This window comes from Cydia pomonella, chromosome 21 (assembly GCF_033807575.1).
Source record: "Cydia pomonella isolate Wapato2018A chromosome 21, ilCydPomo1, whole genome shotgun sequence".
NCBI lineage: Eukaryota > Metazoa > Arthropoda > Insecta > Lepidoptera > Tortricidae > Cydia > Cydia pomonella.
Window position 1 is genome coordinate 15,806,881 of NC_084723.1, and position 14,857 is coordinate 15,821,737.

The 14,857-nt window shown below is 42.6% G+C and overlaps 2 protein-coding genes across 2 annotated transcripts in view; one reads left to right on the plus strand and one right to left on the minus strand.

The window, feature by feature from the left end:
* The window catches only part of LOC133529582 (G protein-coupled receptor kinase 2), a 94,890-nt gene extending 93,778 nt beyond the window's left edge, over window positions 1–1,112 (minus strand). The window contains exon 1 of the mRNA XM_061867327.1: window positions 299–1,112. Coding sequence (XP_061723311.1) covers window positions 299–350 — 52 coding nt within the window. The 5' untranslated portion in view covers window positions 351–1,112. The remainder of the gene's footprint in view (window positions 1–298) is intronic.
* Window positions 1,113–2,256: 1,144 nt separating this feature from the next.
* Window positions 2,257–14,857, plus strand: part of LOC133529874 (uncharacterized) — a 42,540-nt gene continuing 29,939 nt past the window's right edge. Inside the window, exons 1-13 of the mRNA XM_061867676.1 lie at window positions 2,257–2,779; window positions 9,346–9,502; window positions 10,156–10,323; window positions 10,865–11,060; window positions 11,199–11,291; window positions 11,334–11,426; window positions 11,469–11,561; window positions 11,604–11,696; window positions 11,739–11,831; window positions 11,874–11,966; window positions 12,009–12,101; window positions 12,144–12,236; window positions 12,279–12,399. Of these exons, the coding sequence (XP_061723660.1) occupies window positions 2,581–2,779; window positions 9,346–9,502; window positions 10,156–10,323; window positions 10,865–11,060; window positions 11,199–11,291; window positions 11,334–11,426; window positions 11,469–11,561; window positions 11,604–11,696; window positions 11,739–11,831; window positions 11,874–11,966; window positions 12,009–12,101; window positions 12,144–12,236; window positions 12,279–12,399 (1,585 nt within the window). The 5' untranslated portion in view covers window positions 2,257–2,580. The remainder of the gene's footprint in view (window positions 2,780–9,345; window positions 9,503–10,155; window positions 10,324–10,864; window positions 11,061–11,198; window positions 11,292–11,333; window positions 11,427–11,468; window positions 11,562–11,603; window positions 11,697–11,738; window positions 11,832–11,873; window positions 11,967–12,008; window positions 12,102–12,143; window positions 12,237–12,278; window positions 12,400–14,857) is intronic.

Below are 14,857 nucleotides of genomic sequence, written 5' to 3' on the forward strand. Positions count from 1 at the left end.
AATGAGATCTTTGTTTATTAATTCAATTATCAATACTGATGAGATACACGGTGTTGACTGATGCAATTGATATCTTCATTGCATTCAAATTGCTCTCAACTGTAGACTACCGAGTGAGACGACGTTTCTAGAGACAACTGGGCCTATTTTCCACTTGACAAGCCCCAGACTAACTGAATTGAATACAGAATCGTGTACTCATGAATAATTCCGAGCGCGCGGCTAGTTTAGTTTTCTTAAAGTTTACAAGCGTTTCGGCTACCGGGGCAATCAGGACCTTGATAAGAAGCGACCGTACCTTCTCTGGCCTTCAAATAGACTGTGTTGGCGACGATGTTCTCTAATTCCATTAGTTCCAGTGTGGCGAGTTGAGGCGTCCTTCCGGCAAACGAGGTCTCGCCGCAGCGGCCGCTCCGCCGCGCTGCGCCAGCCCCTGCAGCCCATCAATGCACCCCGCACGCACACTGCACGACACTGCGGCTAGCCCGACCACATAACACTTCGGCAACTATCACCGACACCGCGCTCCGAGGGTGTGGTGGCACGAACACGTCTCACTGCTAGGCGACCGCGTGCGACTAACTAAACACCGCGGCGTTAAGCTCTCACTGTTTCAGTTATTTGATCGTAATCGGTGAACACGCCCGAATATTAGCGAATTATTGACGACGGACTACGCGAAACGCTATAAAATTACTGTGAGGTAGAAATCGTAAATGGGGTTGCCAGCCTACTACGTACTAAACTACGGTTTTCTACTATAACGGCATGAGTTGAACTTTCTTTGGTACGATTTTAATGACATTGACAAGTAAGCGAAACTTTTGAGTTTGAAAGTGCTTACTAACATTTTAGAGTACCTATTCTAAAAGGTTAGTAAGCACTTTACTTATTTTTGAACTCGACGTTGCTGGGCTACCGCTGTAAAAAATCTGAAAATCGCAACAGGCGGAGCTTGTTTAGCGTCACGATTGTTAGAGCCAAGTCAACACAAGATTATATTAGATTCAGGTGGATAGTTTCTAAACAAGTGGGTAGTTGTTTAAAATGATTTGTATGCAGACCGCAAAATTTTGCTGCATTCCCCCCCCCCCCATATTTCTTAAACTTTCCAGGCGATAAAAAAAGTTTGCCCACCACTCGTCTAGTCATTTAGTAATAATATGGGCCATAAATTAAGAAAAAAAGCACGAAAACTTGATAACGGTTTTGACATCAAATACTGCATGTTTGCACTCTGAAAAATCTGGTTTGCCAAAGTATAGCATATAAATATGAATAGAGCCGGACCAAGCTATCTCTGCATGGCATTCGTAATGACAAAGTATAAGTTAATTTTTCAAGGAAATCTTTGTTGTACCTATGAAAAGGGATGTAGAGTTAGCTTAAGGCCTCTCCACATCATAAAACTTTAGCCTCAGATTATCGTTGGCCCCGTTCCCACGGCATGGCATAATTGAGCGTTATCGTTTCTCGTTTTCAACCACGAAAACCAGGTGTAAAGAAAACTCCAAATAATATCACTAACGTTTTGCTCAACAACAACGCTTCAGTGTCTCATTCTGGCTATTGTCATTCTCAATCTGTTGGGCCGATATATCACATTCTCTTGGAGATTTAGACGTACTTTAAATAACGACTAAACTGATTTCAATTCAAACTACTAATTTAGTAGACTATTTATGCTGGCAAAGAAGTACACGTCAATTGAAATTCATTGCTGCCAACAACGCAAATCATATTTTCGTTCAGAAATTGTCATGGCGCTAGCATTTACATTCACATGCGAGTGGCTAGCCGAGCCACGACGCGAGCCGAACCAAGAGACGCATGTAAACGGTGGGTTCGTGACTCGGCTCACCACTCGCCGAGCTCACGTCCGGAGCGGTTTATTAGGCAATAGTCAAAGGGGCTCGCTGGGGACGCACGCTTGCTGTTTACATTCGCGTTCGGCTTTTAATTCGGTTACAGGTGGCCTACCGCGAAAACCGAAATTCGCAAATTGCGGGGATCTTTCTCCTTTACTCTCCCTTAGACGTAATTAGAGTGACTGAGAAAAATACCCGCATTTCATAAACTTCGATTTTCGTGGTTATAGCCCTAAGGGCCTATCGCACACCACGACCACGTTCGATATGTTGCCTCTCTGTCACATTTGTAAATTAGGACATAAGTATGACAGAGAGGCAACAAATCGAACGTGGTTCGCGGTAGCCTCTCTGACGTTATACCGTGCCGTGCCGCTTGTGTTAAAATCGATTAGCTCGACGAGCTTAGGTTCTGTGGCCGAGACACAAGAACAGCCGCGAGCCGAGCCACGAGGCGAGAGTGCAGAGGCATTACATTAGCTCGAGGAGCTTACGAGCTGTGGCAGAGCCGCGAATGTAAACTGCGATTTAAAATCTAGTTTTCGTACCGCGCGTTTTGACAATGACAGTCCGTTTCGTTTTCTTTTGACTTTGACATTTCTCGTACAGTCCGCGAGTTTTCGTTACCCGTGCAAATGCCCGTGCACGTGTAGTGCTAAACTTTATAAATAATGAGTTAAGTTAGTGATATAAGGTAGGAAAAACAAGAAGTATGGCTAAAGGCGACCCGTGCGGCGTGTGCGGCGAGACGAGGACGCGGCTGGTGGACGGGTTCTTCTACTGTGTGGAGTGCGGCACGCAGGACACGAACGTGCAGGAGACGGTGGTGGAGCAACAGGCGCTGGCCGACGGCACGTTCACTATCGCGCGCCGCTCCCGGTACTCCGTCAAGATCAAGGAGGGCGTGGAAAGTATGTGGTTCTTTTTTTACCAGTTCTTCTTTTCCTGTTTTGTTGTTCCACCCCAGGCTAGTTATATCTTAACAAGCTGCTTAGGCTAATGAATAGTGCTTTAAAATGTTGGTAATCCTTGGCTAATATTACATGTGGTTCATAGTTAGGTACATTGTTGGCTGCTACTGCTACTACATTATTGCTGACACAAAGAAATATGTATACAACTTGTTCCAACTTGTATCAAGCAAGGCCAAATACAACTCCTAATTAAGCCCTGTTATTTAATTTCCTAATTATTTATTTATTCGAAACAATATACAGCATTACAGTGGAAACCAAAGTACTGTGCAATTCAGATTATAAAATAGGATTACACAATAGGAAAAACAACTTTCGTCTATCACCTTACAGTACTGCAGACACAGCTGATACTTCAACATTTATTCAGCAAATAGGCCACAAGGGCACTTACTTTTCAACATGGAATTTACATACAAGCAAAAAAAAGCACATCCACAATTATAACACAACTAACTGAAAATATCAATGCAAACTAAAGTGTTATTATTACTTAGAGATGTTTAAAGTCACTTAATATTGAATTACAAAAGACCTTGGTTAGTAACAGTGTAACAAAACAATAAAAATTATGTTAGTACAAACAAATAAACAAACATTTATTCAGCAAAGGGCTTGTTGGGCACAAATCACGCGTGGTTCAATAGGGGTCCTCCCCTAGAAAAGGGAAAAAGGGGGGGCTGGAATTTTGTATGGGGAATCAATAACTGCTGAACCGATTTAGTTTTAATAATGGTAATATGTGGCTTGGACGTTTCATTAGTACAAGAAGTATTACATACTATAAAATACATTTTTTTTTGGCTCTACAAGAAATCTGATAACTTTTTGACATGCACTGTCAATAAATATGTATGTATGTATATACTTTATTTATTTATTTATTTAATCTTTATTGCACATAAGAAAACACACTGTACAATAGGCGAACTTAATGCCGTAAGGCATTCTCTACCAGTCAACCTTTAGGCAAAGCAGATAAGTTGTAGGCGGTGCAAAAACATAGGTATAGGTGATACAATTGATACAAGTACGAACACAATACATTCATAAAAAATACACATACATAAACATACATATATATTAATAATATTGATACAAATACATATACTTACATATACATACATATATATATATATATATATATATATATGAAATCAGATGAACTTACAAAGCAGAAACATTAAGATTTTCCAGTACTGCCAGCAAAGTGCTCACTTAAGGATTTTTTAAAAGCAAACCTGTTCGGACACTGTCTAATTTTGACAGGGAGACTATTCCAAAGGCGAGCTGCCTGAATAGAGAAAGAATCGGACATGTAACCAGTTCGGTGAGATGGTATAGACAGAGATAGATTGCCAGAAGAGCGAAGCTGACGGACACGAGAGACACCATAGTAGTGGAAGAAAGATTTTAGATATTCGGGGGACTGAGGGTCGTTAAGAACAGAAAAGAGGGTGCAGAGCATGCGAATGTTGCGCCGAATACGAATGGGAAACCAGCCAAGTTTTGAGCGGAATGAGGAGACATGATCGTATTTGCGGAGACAGAAAACAAAACGGATACAATTATTCATTAAACGATCTAATTTGTCCAAGAGCTCCTCATTTAAGTCCGGATAACACACATCGCCATAGTCGATTATTGGTAGGATTAAAGTTTGTACTAATAATATTTTGGTTTTAATAGGTAAAAAGTGTTTAAGTCTGTTGAGAGCATGAAGAGAACCAGTAACTTTGCGGCTTATTTCAGCTATCTGTGTCCTCCAGCTCAGGGTACTATCGATATAGACACCCAAGTCTTTTACACTTTGGCTGTAGGGAATAGGCGTGCCACTAAAGTATACAGGAGGTATAAATTCGAGTTTAAGGAGCTGTCGGGCGCCGCCTATGACAATGGCCTGACACTTGGAGGGGTTAACGAATAGACCGAACTTCTGAGACCAATGTTGGATGTGTATGAGGTCCAGATTTAACTTATCAATGGTGGCAGTAAGGTCAGCAATGTTACATCGGTCATAGAGTTGCAGGTCGTCGGCGTAGAGATGGTACGAGCAGCGAAGGTCCGGAGTTATAAAATTTACAAAGATAGAAAACAATAGGGGTGAAAGAATACCTCCTTGTGGTACACCAGTGGCTAAGTCACACCATTCGGACAAAGTGCGGTCGACACGTACAGCTTGCTGACGTCCACAAAGATACGCCGAGAACCAATTCAAGGCACAAGGCGACACGTTGAGGTGCTCAAGTAGGGCAAGGAGAATTTCATGGTCGACAGTATTGAAGGCGTTTGAGAAGTCAACGAGGATAAGTACTGTGACCATTTGGTGTTCCATACCCTGCCTGATGTCCTCGGTCACTTTGAGCAGCGCGGTACAGGTGCTATGTCCCGGTCGAAAACCAGACTGAAAGGGGCTTAGAAGTTTGTTTGAGAGAATAAAACTTGACAGCTGTTTATGAGCCACCGCTTCAGCGATCTTCGATAGAAAAGGGAGTATAGAAATAGGTCGGAACTGACTAACCAACGAGGGATTATTTGTTTTCGGCAGAGGTATGACAAACGCTTTGCGCCAAAGTGACGGAAATTCACCGTTAGAGAGCGAGAAGTTAATAATATCAGTCAGTATAGGAAGCACGCAGTCAAGGACAGACACTATCATATACCGACTGATATCATCACAACCAACAGCTTTAGATTTAATGGCCTTAATAATGGTCTTAACCTCGGATTGAGTAGTGGGTGAGAATGAAAACGAGACAGTGTCAATTGAAGGTAGGGCTAAAATTTCGAAAATGGTATTGATTTTAGTATTGCTATCGACGGATTGGGCAGACGAGAAATGCTTGTTAAGGTCAGAAAGGGAGAAAGAAATACCGTCAAATTGATTAACGGGTTTGCCAAGACCGAGAGATTTTAAGAACTTCCAAACGTCAGCCATGGAAGATGAGGTGACATTTAAATGGATAAATCGCCGCTTCGCTGAACGCACCATTTGGTTACACCGGTTTCGTGCAGTCTTAAAGAGCGCCCAGTTTTCGTCTGTGCGGAAACGCTTAAAGCGTTTAAAGGCACGGTCTCTTCTACGCATAGCCATGCGCACGCCGTCTGTAATCCACGGCGCTGGAGGCCGCTTAACTCTACACCTGTGCAACGGAGCATGTTTATCAAAAGTTTTTAATATTGCAGCATTGAAGAGACATACTTTGGTTTCCGTTGTGGTAGCTGCAAGTACAGGGGACCAGTCAATTGCCGCAGCGTCGCGGCGCAACGCATCAGGGTCGACTTTAGCGAAGCTACGCATGTATATAATGGCTGGTTTACACTTCGCCGGTTTAATATTATAGGACGCGAAAATCAGGTCATGGTGAGAGAAGCCGGGTGCAGAAAACTGACCATGTTTTATGATATTCCTGGTAAAAGAAGTAAGTATTACGTCCAGCCAAGTATCAGAGGTAGCAGTATGATGAGTAGGAGTTAAGGGCAGAAGAGACAAATTAACAGATTGAATTAAATAATTTAGTTTACGGCTCTGTGGAGTGTCCTTACACAGATCAGTGTTAAGGTCACCCATAATGAGGTGATGTGTGTAATCCGAGCTTAACGATTCTAGGGCCCTCTCTAGGTCGGAAAAATAATCAATAGTAGGGGGACAGTAGACTACACCTAGTACAGCCTTGACTCCTTTGACATTTACCTCAAGAAATATCCATTCCGCACAACCAGAGTAAGGAGAAGGAGATAAATTTAAGATTTTGTACGGAATGTTACTTCTGAGGTAAATGGCAACACCGCCCCCACCCTTGCCGGTACGATCGTTTCTAATTAAAACAAAACCAGGTAGGGCATAAGATGTGGAGTCGAGGGTAGGCTTTAGCCAACTCTCCGATACGAGTATTGCGTGGACAAAGTCAGTCTGAAATGTGTCTAAAAGGTCAGTAAAGTGAGAAGGGATACTTTGGGCATTAATATGACACACATTAAAGTGTTTGGAGTTAAGAAATTCGCGCGATACCAAAGTACCCAAATTGTAAGAGTTGTCAAGTGAGCTTAGTGAGATAAAATCAGAGCTGTTATTACTGGCAGAGTAAAAAGTTTCATCATTAGACATATATATAAATATAAGACAAACACAATTAAAAATATGTGTACGTACCAAAAGAAAAAAACAATTATTTTAAAAATAAAAATTGCAAAATTAAAATATAGGCCCAACTCTGCTAATCCTGCCGATTGCTCTGTGAGAAAAATTGATACAGACAGGAAAAAAGTAAATTTACACACAGATTTAAACGTAGAAAAAATTAATGATGCGTTACCACTAAGAAAAATAAACCGATAATTTCATAACAAAATCAAGCGATAATAACAGTAACTCAAACACGCCGAGTCAAATTGACAGAACATAGGTGTCAAAATACCCACTAAACGTCAAATGAGATGCAAAACAAAATAAATAAAGTTAAAGGGTAGAACTCACAATTTAAGATTACCGTGCAAAACTTGGAAAGTGAATTTTAAATTGAAAACATTAGTAAACGGAGTATACAATGTAACAATTTCAGAAAGAACATTTGTTAATTTCGCGTTATAGCAATAGTAGACTAGGCTACCGGCTTTTCACGTCGAGACCGGCCAGCTTGGCCGCCGCAGTCACCAACGGTCCTGCTCTGCTCCTCGGTCACATTAGGGTCAGGTGTCGACGAAGACTGTGACTGGCGCACGTTGCGGGGATCTTTGATACGATCAATATCTTCGCTTGACTCCACACGCTCACGCACACCTGAGGACAGCTTAACGAAGATGTTCCCGTCGAGTGACCAGCAGCTTTTCATGCCGAATGCCTTCCGCGCCTGAGTGAACAATTCCTGTCGATGTGGTGTAAGGAACTCTGATATGGCAAAAGTACTTCCCTTACACGCTGTCTTCTTCTGCCAAACCAGGGACTTTAGGCGCATGTCTGCAAAGCGTACAAGAATGGGTCTAGCCCGGCCCTCGGACGGCTTACCCAGCCTGTGACATGCCTTGAAAGAATCGGCAGAGACATCGGGGATCTTGAGTCGCTCTGTTACAATACTGGTGATTGAAGAAACTATATTTTCACCAGGATCCTCCGGCACCCCTTTGAAGAGAAGATATTTTCTTCTATGTCTCATTTCTAAGATATCTTGAGTATTACTGAGAGCACTAATTTGGCTTCGTAGAAGTTTCAACATGCCCAATGTGTGATCTTTGAAGCTGGAGAATTCTTCGCTCAAACTACTTACTGTGGCTCTGGATGCTGGTGACTTCATTCTAGCCTCAAACTTAGAAAGCATCTTGTTTACCGATTTCTCCAAGGATTTTTGTGTCTCTGCTATTTCACTGTAGCTTGCCATATTTAATGAGTTGTAGGTCGACTTGGAGGTTATGTTTTTGACACTTGTTGGAATCAGCAGGATTAGACAGTGCTAAATGTTAAGACTTACTGCATCTATAGTGCTGCAAGTATTTATTCAGTGAAATTATAGACTAAACTTTACTTCACAGTGTTTAAAAGTGTAAATTGTAAGTATTTCACAATTATTTCAATAAATTCTCTAGAGGTGATGTATTACTTTTTTTATGTCTACCGCCCAAAAAAGCTGTACTTTATTGTACATAGAAATAAAAACACGAAAAACACAGTTACAGAGCAAATTAAATACAACAAAGGCGAACTTATCCCTGTATGGGATCTCTTCCAGTCAACCTTTGAGGAAATGAGTCAAACAGAAATAACGGTGAATCAATGACAAACGCAAACAAAAGTGTACAATCACTGAAATTAATGCACGTTTTGAATACACAACAAACAACAAATACAGCAAATAATCTAACAACAACAACAAATAATCTAAAATAGGCGACGTAAAAGGTTTAAAGAGGTATTCCCCGTTGAAAATATGGATAATACGTATCATTTTATGATTAATATGTACCGTGTCTGCAGTGCAGTTCCTCAAGTCTCTTAAAATAGGTACTGAAGTAGTATTGCGACACTTTGTAATATTGAAAAATTAAAAAATACTTAATTAAATCACTTTCAATACTTATTCCTTTTTCGGGATTATATATTTAAGCCCTTTCATATGATACTACACATGATAGGTGTCTGAAGATAAAAATACCCATACAATAAAAAAAGGGGATTTTTTAAGGAACTGCGGTCAACAAAAATTGTATTGACTCTAGTATGCGCATGCCAAACGGCTAAACTGTACATCGATTTGCGGTTTTTCTTTGAAATTGGGCTCGCACGGCTTCCACAAAGTAGGTATTTTTTTTTTTACTACTAAGTGTGAAACTATTATAAGCATTTTTCCAATAGATTTTTATTTTTCATTGTATAAAAATGATTATAAAGTGGTTTCTCCATTATTTTACAAAAACTTATGTTAAGTATGGGTGGCAAAATGCTCCCCACGCAAGCACTCACGTTCACGAAACGGCGCAACTACTCTAGGGTTAATATACTAATTTTGCAGTGAGCCAGGAGTGGTACAAATGGCACAGGTACAACTTCCAGCTGGCAGGGCTGACGGAGATGCTCATCGAACTTGGCGCCGCCCCTAGTGTGCGTATGAAGGTGCTGTGGATCTGGACCCGCTACATCAGGAAGTTCCAGAATAAGGAGGCGATGGGGTGAGTGTAGAGGTCTATAATCACAATGCTGGAAAGACCCACCATCCAAAAATTTTAAATTTAACCTCGGTATTTAGTAAATTGGGATGAATTTCTTTTGTTTGAGACTACTAGACTTAAATAGACCGGGATATAAACTTTTATATTGTTTTTATTGAGCTCCCAATATTTCGACGCACAACTTTGTCAAATTGTATAGGTGTCTGATTTCCTTTCCAACTCTCTAATGAGGCCAATGGGGCACTCAACGAATGTCAGTTACATAACGCTTTTGCCTTGTATGGCAGCTAGCTACCCCAATCAAATCCGTGAAATATTACCAAACCCCATATCGCTTTCTCAGCATTTTGAGATGTTACATAAGCAACATTCATTCTCATAGAATGCTCCAATACATTTTTAAAAATAGTTAACGGTAAAAAAAAAAAAAAAATTTTTTTAACCTAAAATATAAATTTATTTTATATTATTTATTAATAAAATTTGCCTTTCAGAATACGACAGTTACATATTACAGATGATTAATAGTTACATCCCAATAATTTCATAAATATTACAACTCTACCTCTATGAAAACGGTAAAGCTCTCATAACAGTTACCTAATGGGGTAGTGTAGCGAGTATACTTATCTAAACACCCATCCCCTTTTTAGCCCCGCTCAAGTCCTCAGGCAGCTGGAAGTCAGTTCCTCCTCGAGCGAGGAGGAGGAGGTCGAGGATTTCGGGCCCCTCACCGCCCACGCCAAGACACTGCGGGTGGACCGCGTTACCAACTACATGATGGTCGCAATACTGGCGCTGGCGCTCAACTTCGACCGCAGGTGTGTGTGAACTATTCTCAACAACTGGAAGCCACCTCCTCGAGCGAGGAGGAGCAGGCCGAGGAGCTCGAACCCCGCACCAGCCACGCCAAGAGCCTGAGGGTTAACCGCGTCACCAACCATATGGTGGTCGCCATATTGCGCTGGCGCTCAACTTCGACCGCAGGTATGTCCGAATTATATTCAACAGCTGGAAGCTGCCTGCCGCTGGCGCTCAACTTCGACCGCAGGTGTGTGTGAACTATTCTCAACAGCTGGAAGTCACCTCCTCGAGCGAGGAGGAGCAGGCCGAGGAGCTCGAACCCCGCACCAGCCACGCCAAGAGCCTGCGAGTCGACCGCGTCACCAACCACATGATGGTCGCCATACTGCTCCATACGCTCAACTTCAACCGCAGGTATGTCTCAACTATTCTCAAAGATTGAACCTGCTACCTCCAGATTGAAAATTGCACAAATTTACCGCTAGGCTATCAACGCTTTTTTCGGCTCTAAGCATCTTCAAGATTATAAATAGGTTAAAACAATGTACGTTGTTGCAGCCCCATCCTGGTGTCGCACTTCATGCGGTTCTTGCGCTGGCGACTTCTGCCCGTCGTCGACAGGTTCCGGTTCGTGCCCGCGGAGGTGCTCGACAAGCTGCGCCACAAGCGACCGCGGCAGCCCACAGCCAACACCTACGACTGGGGCACCGTGACGGTGTTCCACTACCTCCCTTACATGATGTGTAAGATAATATAGCTCCGGTTCGTGCCCGCGGAGGTGCTCGACAAGCTGCGCCACAAGCGACCGCGGCAGCCCACAGCCAACACCTACGACTGGGGCACCGTGACGGTGTTCCACTACCTCCCTTACATGATGTGTAAGATAATATAGCTCCGGTTCGTGCCCGCGGAGGTGCTCGACAAGCTGCGCCACAAGCGACCGCGGCAGCCCACAGCCAACACCTACGACTGGGGCACCGTGACGGTGTTCCACTACCTCCCTTACATGATGTGTAAGATAATATAGCTCCGGTTCGTGCCCGCGGAGGTGCTCGACAAGCTGCGCCACAAGCGACCGCGGCAGCCCACAGCCAACACCTACGACTGGGGCACCGTGACGGTGTTCCACTACCTCCCTTACATGATGTGTAAGATAATATAGCTCCGGTTCGTGCCCGCGGAGGTGCTCGACAAGCTGCGCCACAAGCGACCGCGGCAGCCCACAGCCAACACCTACGACTGGGGCACCGTGACGGTGTTCCACTACCTCCCTTACATGATGTGTAAGATAATATAGCTCCGGTTCCTGCCCGCGGAGGTGCTCGACAAGCTGCGCCACAAGCGACCGCGGCAGCCCACAGCCAACACCTACGACTGGGGCACCGTGACGGTGTTCCACTACCTCCCTTACATGATGTGTAAGATAATATAGCTCCGGTTCCTGCCCGCGGAGGTGCTCGACAAGCTGCGCCACAAGCGACCGCGGCAGCCCACAGCCAACACCTACGACTGGGGCACCGTGACGGTGTTCCACTACCTCCCTTACATGATGTGTAAGATAATATAGCTCCGGTTCCTGCCCGCGGAGGTGCTCGACAAGCTGCGCCACAAGCGACCGCGGCAGCCCACAGCCAACACCTACGACTGGGGCACCGTGACGGTGTTCCACTACCTCCCTTACATGATGTGTAAGATAATATAGCTCCGGTTCGTGCCCGCGGAGGTGCTCGACAAGCTGCGCCACAAGCGACCGCGGCGGCCCACAGCCAACTCCTACGACTGGGGCACCGTGACGGTGTTCCACTACCTCCCTTACATGATGTGTAAGATAATATAGCTCCGGTTCCTGCCCGCGGAGGTGCTCGACAAGCTGCGCCACAAGCGACCGCGGCAGCCCACAGCCAACACCTACGACTGGGGCACCGTGACGGTGTTCCACTACCTCCCTTACATGATGTGTAAGATAATATAGCTCCGGTTCCTGCCCGCGGAGGTGCTCGACAAGCTGCGCCACAAGCGACCGCGGCAGCCCACAGCCAACACCTACGACTGGGGCACCGTGACGGTGTTCCACTACCTCCCTTACATGATGTGTAAGATAATATAGTTCCGGTTCGTGCCCGCGGAGGTGCTCGACAACAACCAAAATCAGCTTTCTAGAACGTCAGGAACTACCCTAAGAGTTTTGAAGATCATCACCGAATGAGTGAGTGAGTGAGACAGTGACGAAAGTTTTTTAGGTATCAATAAAATCTAAACTATAAAAGGTATGCAATTGTGACTTTTTTATGTTTAATACGTTCACTATTGACATCTTATCCCGAGAATTTTGTTTATCTGGGATTATCCAAACCTAAGTTAAGAGGGATCAAAAAAGGTAGTGCCCTTGCGCTTCGCATGTATAATATATCGTCGTCTAGTAGTTCCAGTACCCACAATACTAGCCTTATCGAGCTTACTGTGGGACTAGGTCGATCGGTGTAAAATAGTCTTATAATATTTATTTATTTATGAGAGACATGATCCGGTTCCAAGGGAGAACTCAGGCAGTCGAGTAGTTCTAATTGTACACATTATAGACCAAGATCTCTAGAACTGTGTCGTATGCAAAATTATTAGACCGCAGTTTGAGTTCTGATCCTTGTAGTGGAGTTCCTAGGCTCCTAGAAACCTAATGTTGCCAGGCTGAAAAGTAGTGCCACTACCCCCAACAGCCCTTTGAATTTCCCTCTTAGAATTCTCATACGAGTACATTCGCTATCGAAAAAATCCCACTTTTTTTCACAAATCGGACTTATTTGAGTCTAGCTGTTAGCATAATTGGACTATCAAACTAATATTGGTATCAAATTAATATATGTTTAATTACCTTCACATTGACATATTTTGTGTTTACAAAAAATATTTTTAATTAGAGTTAAAGTAGTTTGAAAAAAAAATATAAAAGCAATTCTTTGAAGCGTCGCGCGTTATCCTCATTTCTAAGGCTTTTCCATTATGGTATAAATGTCCTGGAAATGATCAAATAATACTTATTATATATTAGAACAATGTGTATTAAATGCACCCCAAGCCAGAAAATTATCAACAATAATGGAAGCTACTGTTGCTGTACCAGCTAAAATAGTGCACTAAGTAGTTTTAATCTAATAAGAGTTGGATAGTGTAATATATTTATGACGGTGAATTCAGCCGTTTGTTATTTATCAGATTTTCAGTGGTTCAAGGGAATGCAAAACTACATTTTAAAATAATTAAAAATGTTCCTATGGTGCACATTTCTCAAGATTGACTGTGTTTCTCCAAACATGCATAACGCAGGGCTTTCAAACTTTTTTTTTAGTCTCAATCACAGATAAATAATATTTTATGGAAACTAAAAATATGCCAATGTAAAGGTGCGTTAATAGTACATTACGATACAAGTGCGAAAAATAGGAAATTCGAAACGAGTGGCGATAAATTAAAACACGACCGAAGGGAGTGTTTTAAATCGACACGAGTTGCGAATTACCTATTCGCACATGTATCGTACAACGTTTTACAGTACATATGTGTTCGACACAGTAACGTAATATGCTACTTCTCGCACTAGTGCTATAAAGTAGCCCCATATGTACTGTAATAGTACATTATGATACAATATACTAAGTTGGTCATTACACACGAGTCGATATTGTGCGCGCGAGCTGTAAGCGAGCACGCAATAAGAAAGCCGATGTGGGTAATGACCAATGCACACGCGTTTCATACGTCGTTTTTCAACACACTTGTGAGGAAAAAAATACTTACAAGTTAGATGTTTTTGTCAAAACAGTAAAAGTACAATTTTCAAAAATGGTGGCTTACAGTTTTAACATCGAATAATGGCACCAAAGCGTGCTGGGCTTGTAGGCACTTATTCGCTAGTTAATTGAAGTAAGCTACCAACACGTTTTCTAAGAAATACTGGGCGTTTTTGCTGATTTTCCATTGAATACAAGTTTCATATGCCGCCAATTATTTTTCACCCGATTTTGATGGTAAAAGGCTATCGTTCTCGGCTCTTCCTCTATTAGTGTTACTGGCAGCGTCAATTTTATGTGCTCTTCTTTTTCAATGCTTGAAAATGACATTTTCGTCAATATATAAACTAAAAGATTTTGGCAAAAATTCCATTTTTGGTACAAGCTTTTATCGCTGACTGTACTTTTCTTTCCACAGACAACTATTACGCGAGACAATTCTAAAAACCTCAAACACAATGAGGTTGCGTTGTTTTATCACAGAGTTCCTATGGCCACCTCCTGTCTCCATCATCAGATCAGCTCGATGGACCATAATATTGCATTGTCACCCGACTTACATATGTATGCAAATTTTCAGCTTCATCGGAAACCGAGAAGTGGGTCAAATTTAACTTATAAGATTTGACCCGTACATACATAGGTACATTGCAAAATAATAAAAAGCTTGTAAAAACATGCAACACAATTCCAATTTTATGACAATAATAGACCAATAGTGGGACCGGATTTTTGCCCTATAAGTTTCGATAATTCTAAAGAGTGA